The sequence below is a fragment of the Xyrauchen texanus genome, chromosome 8 (genome assembly GCF_025860055.1).
Source record: "Xyrauchen texanus isolate HMW12.3.18 chromosome 8, RBS_HiC_50CHRs, whole genome shotgun sequence".
Classification (NCBI taxonomy): Eukaryota; Metazoa; Chordata; class Actinopteri; order Cypriniformes; family Catostomidae; genus Xyrauchen; species Xyrauchen texanus.
In genome coordinates this window covers 34,270,624-34,293,954 of record NC_068283.1, presented here as the reverse complement: position 1 = coordinate 34,293,954, position 23,331 = coordinate 34,270,624, and the positions used below count along the sequence as shown (strand labels likewise).

At 37.8% G+C, this 23,331-nt stretch overlaps 1 protein-coding gene across 1 annotated transcript; it reads left to right on the top strand.

The window, feature by feature from the left end:
• Window positions 1–1,496: 1,496 nt before the first annotated feature.
• fam117aa (family with sequence similarity 117 member Aa) lies at window positions 1,497–21,810 on the top strand. The gene is made up of 8 exons (XM_052132487.1): window positions 1,497–1,979; window positions 5,564–5,712; window positions 14,129–14,224; window positions 14,944–15,063; window positions 17,440–17,556; window positions 19,580–19,706; window positions 20,114–20,267; window positions 21,162–21,810. Exons 1-8 carry the CDS (start codon window positions 1,862–1,864, stop codon window positions 21,427–21,429), a joined length of 1,149 nt encoding a protein of 382 aa, XP_051988447.1. The 5' UTR covers window positions 1,497–1,861; the 3' UTR covers window positions 21,430–21,810.
• The last annotated feature ends 1,521 nt before the right edge of the window (window positions 21,811–23,331 follow it).

The following is a 23,331-nucleotide window of genomic DNA, read 5'->3' as shown; positions in this document are numbered from 1 at the left end:
TTTAATATTAAGAATACCTTTAATGAAAAGATGTTACTTTTGGCAACTCTATACTCCGCTTGTAATAATTTCAATCTTGAAAATTCCCTCATATGGGAAAAAATGTAATTGTTTATTTTTGCTTTTTTGGTGTGAGACAAGGCCCTAATTTTAAACTTGTTTTTCCAAAACAGGTGCCTTGTTTCTTGTGTGAGTTCTGGAAACACTGCAATTGGTATTTCACCCACCCTTAGCACATACTGTCATTTTAAAAATATATTAACCATGATTTTATTTTGTTCTTACCGTTATCATTTGAAAAGGTGTCTGTGGAATGCCGGCTCCAGACTGAAGAATTCTGCTCAGAATGAACCCGAAAAGAACATTCCGTTTTTAGTCCCTGACTGTACACGTGCAATTTGTTCTGTTGTATACTGAATATTTTGACAAATTGAATCCGCAGTATTCTATGCACATGGAAAATTGTGTATGTTGGTATGCTATTCCAAACATAGCCAGTCTTTCATAGAAACAGAGAAAAACATGCAATATCAACTCAATATGCCCTCCAACTACATGTTGTTAAAGCACTTTGTGGTCAAAACCTGACTTTCTTGATATCTCCTGTGTATTCTTTCATGGTGTCTGTACACATTGCAGGAATGGTATACATTCTGTACCGCCAATGTTTCCTAATGTCTAATGAAGGCTAGGTGGGACGAAAATAGGCCAGGACAGAAATGGCATTCACCTGTTTGCCCAAAGGATTGGTCATACACGTTTGCATACACCTACATGTTTTTAGGCATGTTAATCAAGGTATACATGTGTGGCTAAGTCTTTGATCTGTCAATATAGAGACACAGCCAGGACATAGATTATAAAACATGCAAATATGCTTGCAGTCCTCCGCATACAGTATCTGCACCCTCATTAACAACACTTACACATTTATTTATTTATGTATTATTATTATTATTATTATAGAGAGGCTGTCCTCACAAAGAGCAATTTCTACCCAGGGAAATATTTTAGAGCGGAGCATAACCAGAAAATAAATAAATAATAATTATTAGATTTATTATAGAAAGTCATTGACATTTCTTCCATGACTTTTTAATTATTATTATTTAATTATTATTATTATTTCCATGATTTTTCCAAACCTAGAATTCACAATTTTAAAGTTCCGATTTTTAATACAACTTGCATGTGTTTAAATGAACTAACTAAATGTGTTTAACTAATTTAGTTTATTTTATTCAGCTTTGCCTCAATAAATTCGCTCTCTCAGACTGAAGTTCAGTTAATAGCAGGACTATGTTGAAAGTATGAATTCTAATGAGGTGGGCGGGGACATTCGACATTTGAGACCCGCCCCCAGTAGATCGATGCTGCCAGCTACCAATGGTGTGCGAGTAGTATTTTTCAGCAGCCAATCAGAATGGAAACATGTGTTTGGACGCTGAATCCGACACGAGTGTGTAGGTTGGCTGTTGTCAGTTTGTGGACTGAAAGATTGGCATCAGTCCGTTCAATGTAGTTTTGCTCCTCAACTAGTACTCCAGCGATTGAGTTTGGTAGGTCAGGAGTAATAAACCGTTTAGGACGGTGCATAAAAGTTTATGTTTTGTTATTTTTCCAAATAGAAAAAAAAATTACGTGTTTTGTTTGAATAATTAGTTAAGAAAACATCACTATCATCACATACGAAAGTAGCTGACTAGCTAGCGATTGTGCTATCGTTTATTATTAAACTATTAACAGAAAAACGTTATAGTTGACGTCAAAGTCAGGCGAAAGGGTTTGCCAGAGGAATAGCTTGGGGTAAACGCTGGAGTTTGTGCGATTTGTGAACTTTTGTGAGACTTTGAGACTGGGAATGTCTTGTCGGAGTGGAGTGGCCCGGGTGGGTAACCAAGGACTGCAGCCCCTCCGAGCCACGGTCCCGTTTCAGCTCCAGAACCGAACAGCATCACGATGCAAAGACACCAAAGCAGGTAAAAACAACAATAAATGTGCAAAACCACGGTAGATATGCAAGCACATTGGATTTATTATATGCCCCACTGTCCTATACATCTTAACGTTGCTCCATTGCTCAGTATTAAAACAGTATTATTAAAGAAAAACATGCGTTTAGAAACGTGAGGAGATCATTTGCTGAGGTCTTTTTCATGGCATCTGCGGTTGGCTTCGGTGCAACAGGGTTCAAGAGACTTCTGGGTGCACTGAACGACCCCCACCTGATTCCCGGCCAAGATAGCCACAAAACACAGCATGAGATTAAATAAACACGTTTAAAACACTCGACATACATTTAGGTTGTTATGGCTTGCCTGCTAACATTTCGTAATCACTGTTTTGGCATGTTCAGTACATAAACACTAGTGTGTCTAGTGCTCAGGAGGTCTGTTTTTGCTTCACCTGAAAAATAAGCAGGCCTGCATTAGGAAAAACAAATTGCAATTGTCACATTCCTCTGACCTGCAGTTTTCACACCAAGATCTCAGCATAGTAATTGCATTGTGTTGTTTTTAGTGGAGTAATTTACTTACATTGCTTTTATCATCTGTACATTGTCAGATTTCCTCAACAAGGTGAGAATACTTGGCTTTAATTTTAGAAGTCTTAAAGGGATGGTTCACCTAAAACTTTAAATTCTCTCATCGTTTACTCACCCTCATGCCATCCCAAATGCATATGAATTCTGCAGAACACAAGTGAAGATTTTTAGAAGAGTATCTCAGCTCTGTTGGTCCATTCAATGCAAGTGAATGGTGGCCAAAAGTTTAAAGCTCCAAAATGCCCATAAAGGCATCATAAAAATAATCCAAATGACTCCAGTGGTTTAATCCATGTCTTCTGAAGTGATCCAATCGGTTTTGAGTGAGAACAGACCAAAATATAACTTGTTTTTCACAATAAATCTTGACATCTGCAGTTTTCTTGGCGATCAGATTTCAAGCTTGATTACACTTCCTAGCACCATCTAACATTCTGCGCATGCGTCAAGCGCGAGGAAGCATAATTGAGCTTGAAATCATAATCGTGCCTAGAAACTGCAATGGCAAGATGTACAGTGAAAAGTTTATATTTTGGTCTGTTCTCACTCAAAATCAATTAGATCGCTTAATTTTGATGATGAAATTAAATTAAACTTTATTAAACTCTAATTATTAAAATATTTAGTAAATAATTAAAAATAAATAAATAAATTGGTGTATTCAATAACACATTATCATATTAGCATATTTTTGATGTGGTATCGAGATCCGTGAAATTTCACTGTCGGTATCGGTACCGATTACTGAAATTATGGTACCATGACAACACTCTAATGCACGCACATGACAAAACGAAACAAAACATGAGTGTTTAGATGAGAGATCAATCGTTGATTTAAAACTCACTTTACTGGAAGGCTGTTTACATTTTTTAAAGAAAATATGTAAAACTATATGTAAGATTCAGAAACCCTTATTAATGACACCTGTGGCCGTTAAGTGAACTGCAGCCAGCTACCTGTTGCTCGCGCTTGTGCACCCGCTCCATAGGGACGCGAGCGATCATCGGCCAAAACAATGACGTAACATACAAAGAAACTGAACGTGATTTACCGGCATCATGCTGACAGATGAGGTAGCATAATTAAAATTACACAGTTATGATTGTTTTACTATAAACTTTGAGACTAAAAACCAAACTATACCAGACAGTTTACTGTTACACTATTGTATGTCATATGTTGTACTACGATCAAGAAACCAGCGTATTTGCTTCAATTTATCCTGAATACCTGACTATTAGTATAAATATAAATGATTTGAAAATTACAAAGTAAGGTAGCTTGCAATTCGTCAGCATTAGCAGGCAAGATCAAGTTAGCTTAAATTACACAGATTTCAGTGGTTCATAACAGCTTGGGCAAACTTTCAAGAAAAGTTACCGGTTGCTAAACCCCTTACTGTCATTGGTCAATGTCATCGGTGGGTGTGACCTGGAGCTGCAGCCGAAAGCCATTCATTCATCTGCCCAATGTAAGATATGCCAATCATCATTCTTTTGTCTGTATTCTACCCATTCTAACACTCTTCTAGAAACCCATTTTTGCAGTAGTATAACTGTCATCATAAATTACAATAACTCGGTGCATATTATGGCCGCATATAGCTTGTTCGTGCAATAGCGCCATGCACTCAGAATGTAAACAAATGACACATTATCTACTGTCTATATTACTTTAAATCATCATCATCGAGTTGTTAAATCAGCTTCTTTTACTGATCTCGTGTGAATTCAACTCCTAGAATGAGGCATGAAAAACACATTTTATTATCATATTAGTAGCTGTTTTACATGTAGTCTTGAGCTTCTTTTTACCTCTGAACAAAGAACAGCTTCTCTGTAAGCATGCTGGGCCTTTAGTCACTATTTACTTTCACTATATGGTGACAAGTTGTGTGAACCTTTTTTAAATGTTTCTTTTTGTGTTCCACGAAAGAAAGTCATACAACATAAGGGTGAGTAAATAATGACAGAATTTTCATTTTTGACTGAACTATCCCTTTCAATAACCATATTCACACACAACATCAACATCGGACATGGTCACCCAACCTGCTTGATACCACAACCCCAAATTCCCTGTAGTTGAGAAAAAAATACTCTCAATACTAGACAGGTGGAGCGGTGGTGGTTTAGTGGGCTAAACTGGTAATAGCACTAAACTGGTAATCAGAAGGTCGCTGGTTCGATCCCCACAGCCACCACCATTGTGTCCTTGAGCAAGGCACTTAACTCCAGGTTGCTCCGGGGATTGTCCCTGTAATAACTGTAAGTCACTTTGGATAAAAGCATCTGCCAAATGCATAAATGTAAATGTAGACAAGCAGTCCTTGATTAGCACCTGCCAGTAAACGTCCACCATCAAAATCTTTCCCCGAACCCACTGCAAAGTCCCCAAGGGCTGGGAGGGATTGAAAAGAACCAGGAAGAATCTGACAAGGTCAAAGATCAGATGTACCATTTATGAGTTTCTGTGTCATGATCAGTGCACAGAAGAAGGAAAAAATATCCCATGTACATGTGAATGTGATCCTCTGGAGTATTTTGGGCAAGAGCCTGAAGACTAACCTGTCTACAGCGTGTTGATGAAGCACCAGGAAGTTCAGCATCCACTACCACAACAGCGTCTATTTATAAATTGCCTTTTGAGCATGGACTTTCTCAGTGTGATTTACATGCAGCTGAAGTGCCAACATATGGGATTAACCTGAAAAGATTATTATACACAAACAAATAGTATCAACAACACATTTCATGTCAGAGCTTTGCACGCAACAGTTAAATCGTGTACTTAATCACAGCCTGCATCATGTCCCGATCCCATTCCTCCCCTCTCTGGCCATGTACAGAATGGAATACAAGCTTACTATTTACTGAATATTGCTATGCATACACTGAATAATGCCTGCTATTTATTTCTAAACCATAGTAAAAATTTTTATATAAAACAGAATTTAAAAAAGAGACACATCTCACATTTGTCATCCTCTATTTCTTTCCTGTTTTTTTTTTTTAGCAGAGTGCAAGACGAAGGGCCGTCCCCCGAAGCCAACCTTGCGACGGACATTGTCTCTCGAAACTTTGGTGGGACCATACCTGCAGGGCCACTGGCCTAAGGAACCAGAGGGTCAGCCTGTTACCTGTGTCAATGACAAGGCCACACAGGTGAGAACCCCCAGTGGATTCAAACACCTCCTGTTTCCTTGTCATCTCTCCCACTTGAAAAGTTGAGAACAAAAATGAAAAGGACCCTAAATTTAATAAGAGTTTAGTTTTTTGGGGGATTCTGCTAAACATCTCCTTTTTGGGTTTTATGGAATAAAGAAAGTCATTTGGGTTTTTGAACGACACGAGGGGAAGTAAATGACACATTTTAATAATTGGTTTGTTTGACTATTTAAATTTATGCTGTCGATTTAACTTATAAATTCAGTGTGATTAATTATATAAAAAATGACGTGTTAACAGATTAACACAATTAATTATGTCCCCGGTCCATAATATAGAATATTCCTACCATTAGAGCAGTTCAAACTTGAAGTACCGCCTGTTTTCAGCAGGGGGCAGTAAGTGAATCTCCAGCTGTACAGGCAACATGCAGCTGTACAGAGAACAAACCAAACTCAGGCTTGATTGGGTCATGGCTTGAAGGGATCCCTCTCACGTCAAGTTCTCGTGCATGCACGTGTAAGAATCTCGAGAGGTTGTCGTGGGAAGGATCCCTTCTAAACACGACCACTTGCTTGACATTAGTGACAGCACAAGAGGAGGATGCATTCTTGCTAGGGATGCACCGATGCATCGGCTGAACATCGGTAACGGGCGATATTTGCCTCTTTAACTGCCATCGGGAAATAAAAATGACATTCGACGATGATTATGTGTCATGAACGCTGTGCTAAGGAGAAACTTTTTTTCCCTCTTTTTATTTGGGCGGGGGGAGATACCGAGACGGGCGCCCTATCCTCAGTAACTTAGATTAAACAAAGAAGATGGCGGTCGTGTGGCAATATTTTAGTTTCAGAGAAAGATCAGCGTTTTGCAGTTTGCAATACGTGTTCCATTGAAATTTCAAGAGGGGGGCTGTTAGAAAGTCATTTAACACAACAAATCTCATTGGACATTTGAGAAGCAGGCACGAGGCGGTGTACGGCAATTACCTGCAAGCTGACCAAAAACGGAAAAATGAAGCCGCCAAGAAAGCGCAAACCCCCGGTAAGACTCAGACTTCAAATGACACGGCGTTTGAGAAAGCCAAACAGCTGCCTACAGACAGCGCCAAAGCGAAACAAATAACAAACAAGGTGATGGAGTTCATCGCTTTAGATGACCAGCCTTTCTCTGTAGTGGAGGACGTGGGTTTTCGGAGTCTGATGAAGTTTATGGAGCCACGCTGCTGAGCAGGTGTATGGGACGCGCGATGGAGAGCGCACGCACATCACACAGAGCGCAAGAGGCAACGATCCGACAGAGCAGGGCCCTCCCTGCATGATGTGTTTTAGGAGATTCTGGAAGAAAATTGACCAGAGAGGACAAGTACCTCTGTATCCCAACAACTGAGTATTTTCCTGGCAGAGACCACTATTCCCAGAGGTGAGAGCGCACTCTGCTATTGGAGAAATAACCACCTGTGTTTTCCAGAACTCGCTCAAATGGCACGCAAATACCTTAGTGCGCCATGCACCAGCACCGAGAGTGAGCGGTTATTCAGCTCTGTGTCATGTCTTGGATGAAAAGCGAAATAGGCTTTGCTGTGACAAGGCAGAGATGCTTATCTTTGTAAAGAAAAACATGCATCTTATTAAGAAGTAGGCCAGAGATACAGCAGGTGACTTATGTCATTAATGATCGGAAGTGGAGGTACTGTTTTTGTTTTATAAGATGCCCCATGTTCCAGCCTGTGAGTTCTGAAACACTGTAATGTTTTATTCTGTATGAGAAATACACAAGGTGAAAGATAGCCCTATTTATGTTTGTATTTATTTTAATAACATTATTTATTTCACTTGTTTTTGCATTTACACTTGATGTATTTTTTTTTATTTATCAGAAAAATATTTTTTTATTGGGCCATGAAAATAATCTCATTGAGTAAGTTTTTGTGTATCAGGCTAAAACCACTCAAATAATTTTGTTGGGCAATGTACTGAAACAATCTTTTCATTGATTAGTTAGCAGTCAAAGGTTTTTGAATGTTATTTTTCAGAAAATAACTTGTCAACCAGAAAGTGACATTAAAGGTTGTTTTTGTTTCATAAGTTGGTCTGATTGAATTTGTGCTCATTCTAGGATAGTGTGATCAAGAGCCGAAAGACTTGTATGTTTCTGTGGCACAAAAGAAGGAATAAATAACAAAAAGAAAAAACATCGGCATCGGCCAAGTTGTTATGTTAAACATCGGTATCGGCCCAGAATTTCCCAATCGGTGCATCCCTAATTCTTGCGCTAAAACACAGCAGGATGGAGTGCTATTCCGAATTCAGGGATCTCAAGAAGTGTTTTTCTAAGTTTCAAACGACGTTTAAAATGACACGGTGACCTAAAAACACTGCGTTTATGATGCAACGCAACAAAAGCAATTTACATTATACATTGCCGCATCCTTAGACAAGCCCTTATTATAAATCTATTTCTGACATATTGACGAATTCAGTTGCTAAATAGATTGCTGGGGACTGTAGGCCAATGGTAGACATATGATCAGTAATATGGAAATACATTATATTGCATTCTAAAGCCACTTTTTGTATTGTCTCATCAATAATTTACTTGCTCCACAATGTAATACAATTTAATTCGAGAAGTGTTTTTCGGGCGGCTGTGGCTCATGTGGTAGAGCGGGTCGGCTACTTAGCGGTTCGATTCCCGGCCCACACAACTCCACATGCCGAAGTGTCCTTGGGCAAGGCACTGAACCCCAAGTTGCACCCAATGGCAGGCTAGCACCTTGCATGGCAGCTCTGCCGCCATTGGTGTATGAGTGTGTGTGTGAATGGGTGATTGGGACACGGTGTAAAGCGCTTTGGTAACCTCTTCCGCTATATAAGTGCAGAATTATCTGAATTATTATTTTTATTATAGATATATTATATTAATAATCATTTAAATATAGCTATTTATAGTTTTATGATCATTATATATTGAATTATTGTTATTTTGAAGGGCTTTCTCAGTAAATATTTATTAATGCTATTAATTAATTTGATTAATTAATCTGAATATTATGAAATTAAATAGATGATAAAGTTTTATATGCGCATTGTTATAACGCTTATGTTGTTTGTAAAGGATATTTCTTGAATGGTCTGGGGAACAGCCTGTTTGTTCTATACAGCTGAAGTCAAGCAGTTTCTAATGAGAAATCTTGGCTCTGGGGAGAAAGAGTTTGGCTGTTAATGGAGGGAGTTTAGGAAACCTCATCTGGGAATGGCAGCCATATTGTTTATTCCAAATGGGTTCCATATGGGTTCCTGGAGCATTGCTCCAAAATGCCTGCTGGGGTTTGCTAAATTCGGTCAAATGCAAAAGGTCGGGCTGATCATAAACTTCTGGATTCACGTTTTGATTTTGCATGTCAATATTAGAAAGTTGGTAAAGTTCTGCCATGTTCACATAATTTAATTCAGTATGAAATGTGGAACTAAATTAGTGGATATTGATGCTTGTTCAGGGAATGCTCTAGGTTTAATACAAGTTAAGCTTAATCACCAGCATTTGTAGCACAATGTTGAATACAACAAAAAAAATTATAATTTTATTAAAAACAAACACAAACAAAAATGCAAGAATTGCAGTTACAGGAAGGTACTTTCATTGGAAGTGAATGGGGCCAGTCTATCAACATTCAAATACATACTGTTTCAAAAGTATAGCCAAAAGATGTTAACACTATGCGTTAACATGATTTTAGTATGATAAAATCAGGGATTTACAACTTTTTTGGCATGACAATGTAACATTCATAAACCCTGTAATGCATTAAATGCTGTAACACAAGTAAATCCCTAATTTGATCACTTTAAAATGGTTAACATGTACAATGTTTACGTCTTATGACTATACTTCAGATAGTGTGTATTTTAGCCAGATGTTTGTAGACTGGCTCCCTTCACTTCTATTGCAATTGTCTTATGGTTACCACAACTTTACATTTTTTTTTTTTATAATGAAGAGACAAGTCAATTGTTTTATGTGGTAATCAACAGTATGCCATTATTGCTTTCAATTCAGCTTACTTGGGTGCTAGGGAGTTTTCAAAACGTATCCTGACCTGTTTGCGCTATGGACTTGCACAATGATATCTCAAGTCATGCAGCTTGTAGATTAGAGGTGCTATTACTTTTCTAGGTGATCAGACTTAAAAAAATAATAACAATAATAATAATAATAATAATAATTCCTATTTGCTAAAGGTTTTAGAAACAAATGGTAATAGTAGAATAGTATGATTTTAAAGATGTACTCTCACATAAGTGAAAGACTATTCATCAGTCTTAGAGAACAAGCTGCTTTATTTTATATGTTGTATTCAAGATTTTTGCCTGCCACACAGTATAACAGACGACAAAATCCCATAGGCTTACATTGATGGAGAAACCAAATATTTATTTACCAGAATATCCAAAAGTGATGGGAATGAGCTCTTTTGACATGGGCCAGTAAGCAACCATGCAGTAGAGGTCTGTGCAGGACTGTTTTTTACATCGCGCTCCTGCATGTTTATATCCCGTACCTGGTTGCTCATGCAAAACACCACGTTAACCCGCTCTCTGCATGCAATGATTTTCTTCCCAAATGCTCCCAGTCCCACAAATCCACATTTCTTTTTCCACATAGAGAAAAAATTGACAAGTTTACAAAAACAACATTTTATTTTTCTGTTATTGCTATTATCAGATGATGTGTGAAATGATTCCCATCTGATTTTACTGAGGTTGGTTTCTTAACACTAAATTGACCATTTCCCATTCCCAGTTTCACATCCTTTGATGACACGGCATGCCCACGCCTTGCTCTGAATTTCTCTTTAAGCTCCATTGACTACCTGCCTAGACTGCTCTAAATAAGGATAAGATTATTTAATGCATGTGCTATGTGCACATGTTTTACTTCATATTTTCTGTTTATTAATATCAAAAAATAAATTAGTTGTAAAATAAAATAATACTTATTGTTTTTTTTACTCCACATCGCATTTTTAAAGGCTATTCTCTGACTGCCTGATACTGCTCACTACTCATAGAAGTAACGCCTGCTCCCACCTTCAACTTGGAAATTGAATCTCACACTGCAAGGAATCTAATGGGGTCTCGCAGGTCCTGCAGGAGTTAAGCGGAATTGCAGACCTTTACTGCACAACAGTGCCCTGGCAACTAGCCACAACACCCTAGCGTGATTGCGCTGAGTTAAACACTCGAAAGCACCACTCACATTTTCTTCAGATCTCCTCGCTGCTTTGCTGATTTGTGAGCACTGTGGTGTGATGGCCGTAGCTTCTATATAGATTATATAGATAGATGCTGGCTAGTTTTCTCAGCAGGTGACCTGCTGTGTTTGCACTGATAACCAGTCACCCCAAAAAAGATGGTTTTGTTTAATGTGACCGTCCCCCAACTCGTTTTACACCCCCCCACATGCTCACTCAAACAATGCTTGATAACACCCATTTTCACTCTTAATTTATATGTAGTCTTTAAAGTTATGTAATGTATTTCTTACATTGATGAATGAACTCAACCCACTTTATACCCTTGAATCATTGTCTGTCGAAGCCCCAACTATAGTGGACATTTAACAACTGCACAGTCTTAAGATACTCACAACGGTCTACCCCACCCCCATCTGATTGCCTGCCATGTCCACTTGAGTGTGGACAGGGGACTTCTGAAACATTAGCCAGCACCTAGCATGCTGCGCATACAGACACACAAACTGAATGCCTGTTTATAGGCCAATACCATGAGAGACTGATTTGGGCTGGTGTCTGGGCAGAAAGGATGGAATGGATTTAAATATAAATCTATTCACACCCCTGCCCCCACTCAGCCACGTGAACCCTCCAGCCACTGAAAGGACACGTTAGTCACGATCTTGCACACTGGGACTGGAGATGATGACATATTTTACAATGGCTCACTCCAAATGCATGTTGTTACATTAGCGTCCAACCACAAAGATATCCATGACCTCTAGCAGAGACGGGAAGAGAGGGACGGAGACATTGAAGGAGACAAAGACAGCCAGAGGGACACTTTTTGGTCTGAGGCTGTGATGACAAGATCTGAGCAAAAACAAGTATGGCCAACAAGCCAGGGGCCAGTGTGAAAAGTTTTGGGCCTGTTGACGTTTGAGCCATATTTGATTTTTGACTGGAATGAAAATGAGGCTGTGAGGGATGACAAAATGTTATGTGTTTTTATCTCTTGCAAATTTAAACATTTATTTTCTGTGATGTTCTGAACAATGTTTTGCGAATTCTGCTGATGATCTAGCTGGCTAACATGAGGTTTTGTCCAAATTGCGAGATTAATTTGTGATTGATTTGGAAGTGTCAGTTAAATTGGTCTGAAAATTAAAAAAATAATCGAAACTTTTCTGCAATATATGCAATCATTTTCCAGACAAAATTTTTTTTTATTTAAGATATCACGAGTTATATTTATATATTTAAATGTCTGAACTACTGGCCCAAAAGAGCCCTTATAGAGCACAACGGTCTGGTTCCAGAAGTAAAAATCCCATTTGTTTTGTCCATAGACGAATAAAAATGTATTAATACTGATAACGTATAATCCTTTAAGGACAGACCTACTGTTAGCTCCAAGGTTGTTAATCAATGGTAGCCTATTTACTTCTACTGTTAAGACTATCTGTCTGCTTTATTTTGACTTTCATTTTTTTAAAATCATGTGTAATAGTTATTTAGAGAATCGTAACAAACAAATTGAAGCAAAAGAGCCCATCAGCGGTCACCCACTTCCATGACGTGATGCAGTCTATCTGGTCACCCTACACTCTCAACCTTCATATATATTTCTATATATATGAATAATTTACAAAACTTTGGAAGGACTGACTCTATATGTAAAATCAACAAGTTTAAATAAGTAGTTTTTATATTTTTCAATCGCTTCTAAATCAATTGCATCATTAGCAATGCTTCATGGGATTGTAGTTCATTCCCTCATGAAAAAATGGTAATTACACAAGGATGAATCTGATTTTCAAATACTTTTTTGCTTCAAATCAAATTTTGTAGTTGCATGATTCACCTCATGCTAGTTGGTTTAGTTCATACCTTAGAACACTTTTGTGAAATCCCTATGAAAAAAAAGGAATGGGAAAAATTCTTCCGGAACCAAGATGGAACCAAAAAGGTGTGCAGGCACTTTTGTAAAGATAGCAGTTTTATATACATAGCATGATTAAAACTCTATTCAGTAGCCCGCAGCAAAACCTTGAGCAATTTATGCAGTGCATATGCATTACAGCAGGGGCTACTCTAGAATTAGGTAGGGCTCATCAGACTATAAGAACTTGTAGTTTTTAAACATAATACAATGGCTGCACTCCTGCTTGCGCAAGAAAGCATTTTTTATCAACGTAAGTTAAGCCTTGACTTAACGGTTAAGCAGATAGTTTAATAATGATAAGAGTTAGTTTTGAGCGTTTACTTTCTTACTTGTGACAGAAAAATAAGAAGCTTGTAAAGAACTTCTCTAGAAATATTTATGTTCCAATCTGATCCGTCACATTAACCCCCCCACCCAACTTGCTGTCTCTTTGGCACCCCCATCCTGAAACATGTTTCCATGGCTATTCTCGGATCAGTCACACATTTGCTAAAAATGCATGGCTATCCGTAAGTGCTGCATCGTGGAGTGTGCAAGTGTGGGCTAGGTGCTCTTAACTGAGGTCGTCTCCATTGTAGGAAGGACACACAATGGTATCATGATGGTATGATGTTACTGTTTGTGTGAGTGCAATTGAGGACAAACTCTTGATTGTTATTTCCTCCTTTAAAATGTAGTGCAGCAAAATAGTGGTTTGTATCATGCAAGTCTACGCACAGCTGTGCATGTTTGGGCTTGTCATCGTATTCCAGGTGTGCCTTGCAGGTGTGTTACATCTTGTGTCCCATATTCAAATACACTCAGTGGGGCGTGGAAGCAGCTTTCAGTTCCATTTGTGACAATGTGAAAAACAGGTCAACACTTTCAGCACTCGGTGAATCCAGTGCACAGAATGAAGCAGGTGCTTTAATTTGAACTGGTGCATGAAAGAACGGCATCGCTTTGCATTGTGTTTTTCTCACAACCAGCAAGTGTCAACTGTCAACAGTGAAGGGAAGGGTAGGGTGTGTTATCAACTGTCTTGCGTTCAATAGAAAGGGATAGATTACATTATGTGAAATCTGTGGGTGTTTTTGAGTTGTTGCGATTGAGTGAGGAGAGGATCAGATTTGATTATCTTGAAAGAGCTGAAGGAAGTGTATCTGCAAAATAATTGTGAGCCTTTGAAAATCAGTTACTAAAATCACTTTGAATGTCATATAAATGTTCACATTATTCTCTTCTCTAAGACTCCCAGTTCCTGGATAGAAGAAACACGGGGGCGGAGAGGGGGCGGTGGTCACAAGCGCTCTGCATCATGGGGTAGCGCTGAGCACATCAGAGAGGTCGGTACTTCACATTGGATGCAAACGTTGCTGGCTAATTGGGTGATTCCAATGAATCCTTCATTGGTCCATATTTTATTTGTCTCATTGGAGGCATTTGTACATTTTATAATATAGTAAAGTATTAGTTCACCCAGAAATAAAAATTCTGTCATTATTTACTCTAATGTACGCAAATTACATTCTTCCATGGAACATTTTACTGGTTTTATTTTCCACAATGACAGTAAATAGTGACCTGATCACCATAAAATCACTGTAAAAGTAATTGATACAACGCATGCACCATAGTCCAAGTCTTCTGAAGTGATATGATCACTTTGTGCAATGGCCAGAGCAACACTGAAGTTGTTATTCACTCAAGTTAAATCATTAACAAAGCCCTTAAAACAAATATGGCGGCTACGTCAATAACATTAAACCTTATTGGATCTCATTGCATCTCATGAGCAAATGTGATGTCAAGGGATCACGAGATGCTCATGAACTTGGTTGAGAGAATGTACAGAGCTGTAATCTGGACAAAGGGTGGCTACATTGAAGAAGTAATATGCCAAAACATAGTTATTGATACATTTGTACAGAATGTGGTTATTATACCAACGATCAGTATAAAATTAACTAAAGTGTGGTTTATGAGTTAGGACTATCACTTTATGTTGTCCACCACATTACAAGTGTGCATCTGATACTTTAACTCTCATATTGCTTCCACTCAGGTTGCTAAGTTACGGCACTCCTTGCAGAAACGCTCCAGACACGCACCTCCTGCCACGGACTGCGACCACACACAGCAACATGCACACAACAGCCAAACACACACACCTGGAAGTACACAGGTAAACACAAATGCACACACAATAGTTTCAGAATGCTTGTTGGTTTACAGTAGTCAAGTTGGGCGCACGTATGGACTTTGTGCCCGTTTATTTGCTGTAATTATGCACTAAGCCTCTTGAATAGTCCCACATTCTCACTAGCAACAGAGATCAAGAACACTGACTCACACATACACGGTTATGTGGTAGTGGCTCTCTCTATGTACAGCAGTAGATTTAAATAGACATACATGAATATATGACGATACACATAATCTGTGTGCATTATATGCATGCATGTTCAGTATGTCACACACATGGTTGAATCTAAAAAAAACTAAAAACATACCCAGGTCTCATTCCGCCCCAAAATTAAAAGGGAAAAGGTAATAATAAATTAGATTTTGCATAAAGAAGCCAATTTGAAGAACCATTAATATTCTTTTGCATTTTAACTTTATTTTCATGGTAATTAAGCACATTCCCCCATCCAACAAATACGAATAACTGCACTTCATATATTTTACTGTGAATATTTTTGTTTTTTTTGTAATGTGATTCTGTCATTAATATAAAGTATCACAGTTTATTTAAATAAATTGTGATATATTTTTTTAATTAAATCTTGAATGAAATTAAGAAAATAATTTTATAAATTTTTTATTTCATTCAAGTTACATAAAGAATAAATACTTCACAATTAAAATTGTATATATTTTCATATTACATTAGTGTGTGTGTGTATGTGTGTGTGTGTGTGTTTTGTTTTTGTGATAATGACGATTTTTGTTGTTGTTGGGGGAGCTCAGTTGTCCTTAAATAAAAATAATTTTCTTTAAAGCAAAATAATTATAATTACGTATTTCCATCTTTTTGGGGATGAAATAGACATTGATCCTAAAAGGAATAGTTCACACAAAAATTATTTCATCATTTGAATGACATCATTCAATCATCATTTAGTCACCCTCATGCCATCCCAAATGCGTATGACTTACAGTTATGGCCAAAAATATTGGCACCCATGGTAAATATGAGCAAAGACAGCTGTGAAAAAATATCTGCATTGTTTATTCTTTTGATCTTTCATAAAAAACATCACATAAATCTAACCTTTTAATTGATGGAAAACAATTGAAAGAGGGGAAATATCTCCTTATTAAATATTTTTCTTCAAAAAATGTTGGCACAATTATTGGCACCCCTAGAAATTCTTATGAGTAAAATATATCTGAACTATATTTCTATTCATATTTTAAATTTTTTAGTACACCTGAGTGACAAGTAACATGAAATTGTTCAGCCATGATTTCCTGTTTCACAGGGGTATAAATATGATGTAACACACAAGGCCAAATTCCCTTAATCATCAATCAGACTTGTATGCTCATATTTATCAAGGGTGCCAATATTTTTGGCCACAACTGTACTTTCTTCAGCAGAAGACGAGTGAAGATTTTTAGAAGAATATCTCAGCTCTGTCGGTCCATCCAATGCAAGTGAATGGTGATCAGACCTTTGTAGCTTCAAAAATAAAGGAAAAAGTAATCCATAAGACTCCAGTGGTTAAATCCATATCTTCAGAAGCGATATAATATGTGTGGGTGAGAAACTGATCGAAATGTAAGTCCTATTTTACTCTAAATCTTCACTTTCAGATGTAAAAGGGAAAGTGGAGTGAGTAAATGTTGAGAAAATTTTCATTTTGGGGTGAACTACCCCTTTAACAGTTTTCATGAGATTCACCCACATACAGTAACATGTGCAAAAGTCTTAGGCACATAAGATGTTTCACAAAAGAATTTGTCTTAAGATGGTTATTTATATCTTTAGTGTGTCATTAGGAAATATAAATGTTAGACTCAAAAACATTTCTTTTGCAAATAGAAAAGATTAGAATAGAAGAACAGGGAGCCCTGCAAGATCATGGCCCCCACAGAGCCCCCCAATGAACATCGAGTCAGTCTGAGATTACATGAAGAGACAGAAGCAATTGAGAAAGCAGAAATATATAGAAAGAACTGTTGTGAATTCTCCAAGAGCTTGGAACATCTTATCTACCAACAACCAAGAAAAACTGTCCAGGTGTACCTTAGGAGAATTGGGGCTGTTTTGAAGGCAAAGGTGGCCACACCAACTATTGATTTAGCTTTTTTATGTTTACTGGACTTTGTATGACGTTAATTGATAAATGAAAACTATTTATGGCATTATTTTTGAAGACATCCTCACTATGCATAATTTTTCACAAGTGCCTAAAACATTTGCACAGTCCTGTATATCTTTTAATTTATTGCTTTTCTATAAGGTTTTTATCTGATCCATATCATAAACATACTTCTTTTTCTTCATAGGTCTCCCTGAGTTTGTTTTCTGAATTGATTTGTGTGCTTGCAGACAATGCCTTTGATTCCTCTGAGCCGATTGGCCCCCAGACTGAGACGCAGTGTGGAAGGACTGAACCTGGAGCTGGAAGGAGTCTTTGTGTCTGAAACATCAAAGGAACAACACAAGGTCAGCGTGTGTTTTTGATCTAGCTATAATTTTGGGTATAAAATTGCTGAAAAAAGACCCCAAGAAGTTAGCCAAGCTGAAAAACCCTCCTCTAATTGAGGAAATGTTTTCTTTACTCACTTCTCTTCAGAAACTATCTGGAAGGTTAAAATGGTTGTAACAACCCTTTTAAAATATATATATATTTTAGGGTTGGGGTTTATGTCAGTGTGAAAATATAAAGTGAGAAGCCTTTATTTGGCTATATGTGTTTACATCCTAATTCCACCATCATTAAGGATTCGATATACTTCCGTAGAAGTTGTTCTTCGTTCAGGGGTAAAAAGAAGTTCTAAACAGCCGAGCAATGGTATACTGTTTCCGAACATTCAGACACCCACTGAATGTGGCATATAGAAGTACATTTAAACATGAGGACGCTACATGTAAAACCTTAAAAATGTGTCATCAATGATTTTATGCCTCATTCTGAGTAGAATTCACATGAGATCAGTAAAAGAAGCTGTTTTAATTACTCTATAATGATTTAAAGTAATATACACGGGCTCACAAACACAATTATTTTGCAGATGTGTATCTTGATTCAGCTCTTTCAAGATAATCAAACCTGATCCTCTCCTCACTCAATCGCAACAACTCAAAAACACCCACAGATTTCACATAATGTAATGTAGCCCTTTCTATTGCACGCAAGACAAGAACACAAGATTTTGCTGTTTCGGAAGGAAATTGGTACTTTAATTCATCAAAGTGGCATTCAACTGATCACAAAATTCAGGACATCAAAGACATAGGACAACTGGCTCTAACAAGTACAGAGAGAGATATGGAAAGCCAGATGTACAATTAAAATGAAATACAGACATTGGGCAACAGATAATTGGGGTTAAAATCCATCGTTGAGCTTTTGTGGGATCATCTAGACTGTAAGGTGCATGAGAAGTGCCCAATAAGACCACATATATGATAAGTGCTACAGGAATCATGGGGTCAAATGTCACCTGAGTATCTGGACAAACTGACAGCTAGAATGCCAAGGATCTACAAAGCTGTCATTGCTGCACATGGAGGAATTTGAAGAAGTTCTGACATTATTTTTTCAAATTGTAATAATAATTTTTCACGTTATTAATGTCCTGACTAAACATTGTGATCAGTTGAATGCCACTTTGGTGAATAAAAGTACCAATTTCTTTCCATAAGAGCAAAATCTGTACATTATTCCAAACTTTTGGCCGCCAGTGTATATGCAGTAGAACATTTTTAATTTGTCTCGTTAACTTTATGAATTCATGACACTAATGCGCTAACATGCTACACACGGCCATAATATGCACCAGTTACACTCTGTTATTGTAATTTATTATGACTGATACCATTGCTAAGATGAGTGTATAAAAGTGTTAATGTGCTGGACAAAGATTATGAAGATAGAAGCATATCTTTCTTTAGACAGATGTGTGAATGGCTTTTGCTGCAGATGGCACATGAGTGAAAGAGTATTTTAGAAGACTACAAAAAAAAAATCACATGACTTGGTCTTGGAAAATGTCTCTAAGCGAACGATCTTACAAATCTAGGAACTGTACATTTGCACCAGCTCGCTAATAACTCTGCACATTGATGTGTTCATGTTGACTGATTTTGACTCACTGAACAACATAAACAAAATTAGCCATCAGCCTCAAGGTAGGTGGATCTCCATGTCACATCTAGTGATGATGTGGACCAATGGCAGTAAGAAGGTTTTTGGTAGCCTGTAATTTTCCTGATAATTTGTGCTGGTGAGCTGTTACGAACCACAGAAATGAAATCAAAAACACCTTTTTTGCCAGATTTTGTTCTAAATTGTCACACCTGTTCATTCTTTGATTTCGAAGGAAGTATATTGAGGCCTTTACTATCCCAAATTACATCAGAAGCACTCACACTGGACTCAGAGTCAATAAAGCACGTTACAGTATAACGAGTAATAACTACTCGTTTATAACAATTTTACTGTATCTGAGTTTTGTGTGTTTAGATTCTTGATGTCCCAGATGGTCACAGAGCCCCTGTCCCTGCTCAAAGGTACAGCAGCACTTCACAGAGTGACCCTTCTCCTGGCCAGCTGTCTCCCTCACACTCGCCCTGCACCATCACTGACTCTGGTTAGTCACTCTCAGTGGTTGATTCAATGACCGATCTGACCAGTAACTGGTTCTTAAAGTGAGTGGGCGGAGCTTAGGAAAAGACATCAGTGCTAACAGTATTCATCCCGCTTGATTTTATGTTTGGTATTTAAAAGTTAATGTATTCATGTCTTGTATATTGTACTTGTGGTGACTCCTAAGCGACCTTGTTTTTGCTCAAAGGCAGCATCACTTGTATCCTTTGCGGTCAAGGTGGTCCCAGAATGCATAATATTTTCAGACGTGTCATATTTTCTTATTCTCTCTCAATGAAGATGTAACTCATTTTATTATCAACGCATGTCAGGAAGGTCTGTGTGAAGTTGTTAGTGTAAAATGCATTTGGCTGACGACTCTCTTTATCTGTGTATGTGTGTTTTGGTTAGATACTGTTGTGTGTGGGCCCCTCTGTCCGCTTCCTTCTCCTCCTCTGTGTATGTCTGAGCCGCCATCCTCCTCTCCTCGACCCAACAAGACATATTTATTCCAGAGAGAACCTCCAGAGGGCTGCGAGAGAGTACGTGTGTCTGAGGAGGCCATGTAAGTTAAACACACGCACACATACTGTGTGAGATAAATAGTAAATCAAAGACCCTTTGAAATATAAATGGGAGTTTTGTGGATTTTAGTCCGTATGCAGTACGGTTTAACCACCATGCAATTCTCAGAACGGTTCACATTAGAGGTCTGCCGAGTTCAGGTCAGTTTTTCAAGTAGGACTTGGGGTTCGGGTTTGTAATTTATGAAAAAATATACAGGACTTCCGAACTTGTTTTGCCCACATGCTCTCACTCACAAATAGGTGCAAATGGATAAGTTAGGGGCAGTTCACACCAAATGCGTTTTTGCTTGCGTTTTTTCCATTGATTTCCTATGTAATTGGTAGAAATTAGTAGTTGGCGAGTCATGTGATTTTATAATGGAAATGCCCATGAGGCAGCATTGCTTCATGTAAAATAAATCCACTTACGGGTGCTCGCAGTAATTTGTTGAAGTATGCCTTACACTGTCACCTAGTGGTCTGGATGCTGCATCATTCAAACAGTAGTTTTCAGTCACCAATGCCATTGTAGAAATCCACTATGCACAGTAAACCAGGATTCATTTCATCCATAAGTGAATGTGTCCAAGAACAGGGCAGTTTGAGATTAAGCATGTAGTATTCAGTTTGTCATGTGACGCTAACATGGTTGCCTCCATGAGGTGCCCCTGACCCATGAAGAACAAAAGAGCATTTATAAGGTTTCTAATATGACTGAACTCTTCATCTCACATGGGTCATGATTTTAAACATTCTTCAAAATTTCTATTCATTTCTTTAGAAGTAAAACTTTTTAAATGAGGAAAATAATTACTAAGTGAACCTTTTAATAAGGAAAATATTACTATTGCCAGTAGTATTTACTATCTACTATTCTGAAAACCTGTTTTCAGACTTCCCTGGCATGGAAATGCCCCTCTGCAGCCCTCCTGTCCTGACCCTAATAAGGTGAATTTTACACCTCACGGTGGCTCCGCCTTCTGCCCTGTGAGTCTCCTCAAGCCCCTCCTTCCTTCTATGGATCTGTTATTCCGTGGCCTTTCTGTTTCACCAGTCACTGGCTGTTCGGCTCAAGGTCCTGGCACCTGCCAGTCACCAGGACATGCTGTGGGGGGATACTTGAGCGTGATCCTCCCGGACTCTACCACCACCTCTCTGTGAAGAGCAGGCATTCATAATGAGAATTTTTTTTTGCCTTTGTCACACTTCATCAGAGACTTTACATTAAAGTGTCACAAAGAAAAACAAAAACACCAGTAACTGCTTATGCTATCTACTCTGCTATCATTTAAAAAAAAAAAAATATTTATGGTTGTCTATGGCAAATCTATTTGCAGATGACATATTGATCTCAGGACACTCCGGACTTGGCACTTGTGATCATTTCCTTCTTACATTATAGCATTCATTTATTGCTATTGTACACTATATTGCTATAATCCAATTCATCATCTGTCATAGGATGTATAATATTTTAGGTCTGCCAGAAGATGGTAAATAATTGGTGAGAAAATGGTCTTTTTGGACCTCTTACCATATTTTTGTACTGTATGCTGGACTTTAACCAACACAAACGAGGCACTAATGGTCCTTAGAGTCTCTGATTGTCCATGTGGGCTATCGACATCTGTATATGAAGTGGCATTTCGTCAGGAGAACCAATCCTCTGAGTTTTTTTGAAAGCTGAGTTTGTTTTGAATACTCTCTAGCATGTCTATTTAGTAGCTAAAATGTATATGTTTTTTGTTTTTAAAGGAATTAAGCCAAGCTCTGAACAAGAGGTCTTAATTCAACAAAGAGTTACCATTAACAGTCTCACTTGAGTATGGGGCTTTAATGTGTCTGGGATATTAACCAGACAGTACAGAGAGTAACCAGAGAAACCGTAGTGTTTACAGCTGCAGTTTTAAGGAAATGGCATGGCCACACAAAGCCCATTCCTCTATGTTCATGGACTGTGGGGTTCTCACACCTAAATTTAGTATACAACGAGACCCTATTAAGGGTTTGTTTCCATACACACTAGATGAGTGTGCAGTATGTTTTACTGAATTTTACTACAGCATTGACAAACCTTCCTATTCTTTTGAAAACATCACTGTTTTGTTTGTTAATGCTTACACACGTTGGTCCTATTGTGAAATCAGTTTGGGTTTACACAGACTTTTTAACGCATGACACAAACTTATTTGCTGCACTGAGATACAATGCATTTGTCATAAGGAACAAGACTTACAGCAAATCATTTGTGGACATATTCTGATATTTAAAGCACTGATATAATCCCATATATTTCCATGGCTGTATGAGGCAGACTACAGTATTATATTGTTTCGCAGTCCTGGCATCATTCACTTGTAGTGTACTATTTTGAGTTCCCAGTTAGAGTGTATTATTACCTTGTTCTTCAAGGGGCCCTGATTTAATGACTTTGTTCTCAGATACTTTTGTTTGTTTGTTTGTGCCTCCTGTTATTGTTATCCTGTTACTGTTATCTTGTTACAGTTGATGTACACCAAGCCTTTCGTTTCCTTTATTATTTCTGTCATAAATTTAAATGTATGTTACTCAATGTTGGCTGCCATAAACGAGAAAAATCTAAGAGAAATAAGAATGTCATTAATGTTGATTAAAACTTTATAAACATTGTGAATCTTGCACTTGTGTTACTTGGTTTTAAATCTATTACGATTATATAGTGCATTTAAAATGTATACCATGTAAACTTCAATCGAATACATTTAAAATGCTATTTTAAGCTTTCATTACATTGTACCCCGTTATTTGTAAGCAGATTATCAAGCACACGCTGTTTGCCAAGGAATTATATGCCCCGCCCCTGTTAACGACACCCGCACTGTCATTGGCTGCATGTCGTCAGCTTTTGCTTATTTGGACCAATTAAAACAATCCACATACCGCGACGTAAAATCCTATGCGCAGAGTTTCAAGAAAGGCCCCTTACATTTGTTTACAAGAGCCCGTGTCTAATGCCTGACTGAACATTGAGAAACAGTCTACTCACAATAGTTAAAAAAATAAAATAAAATGTTGAACAGAAAA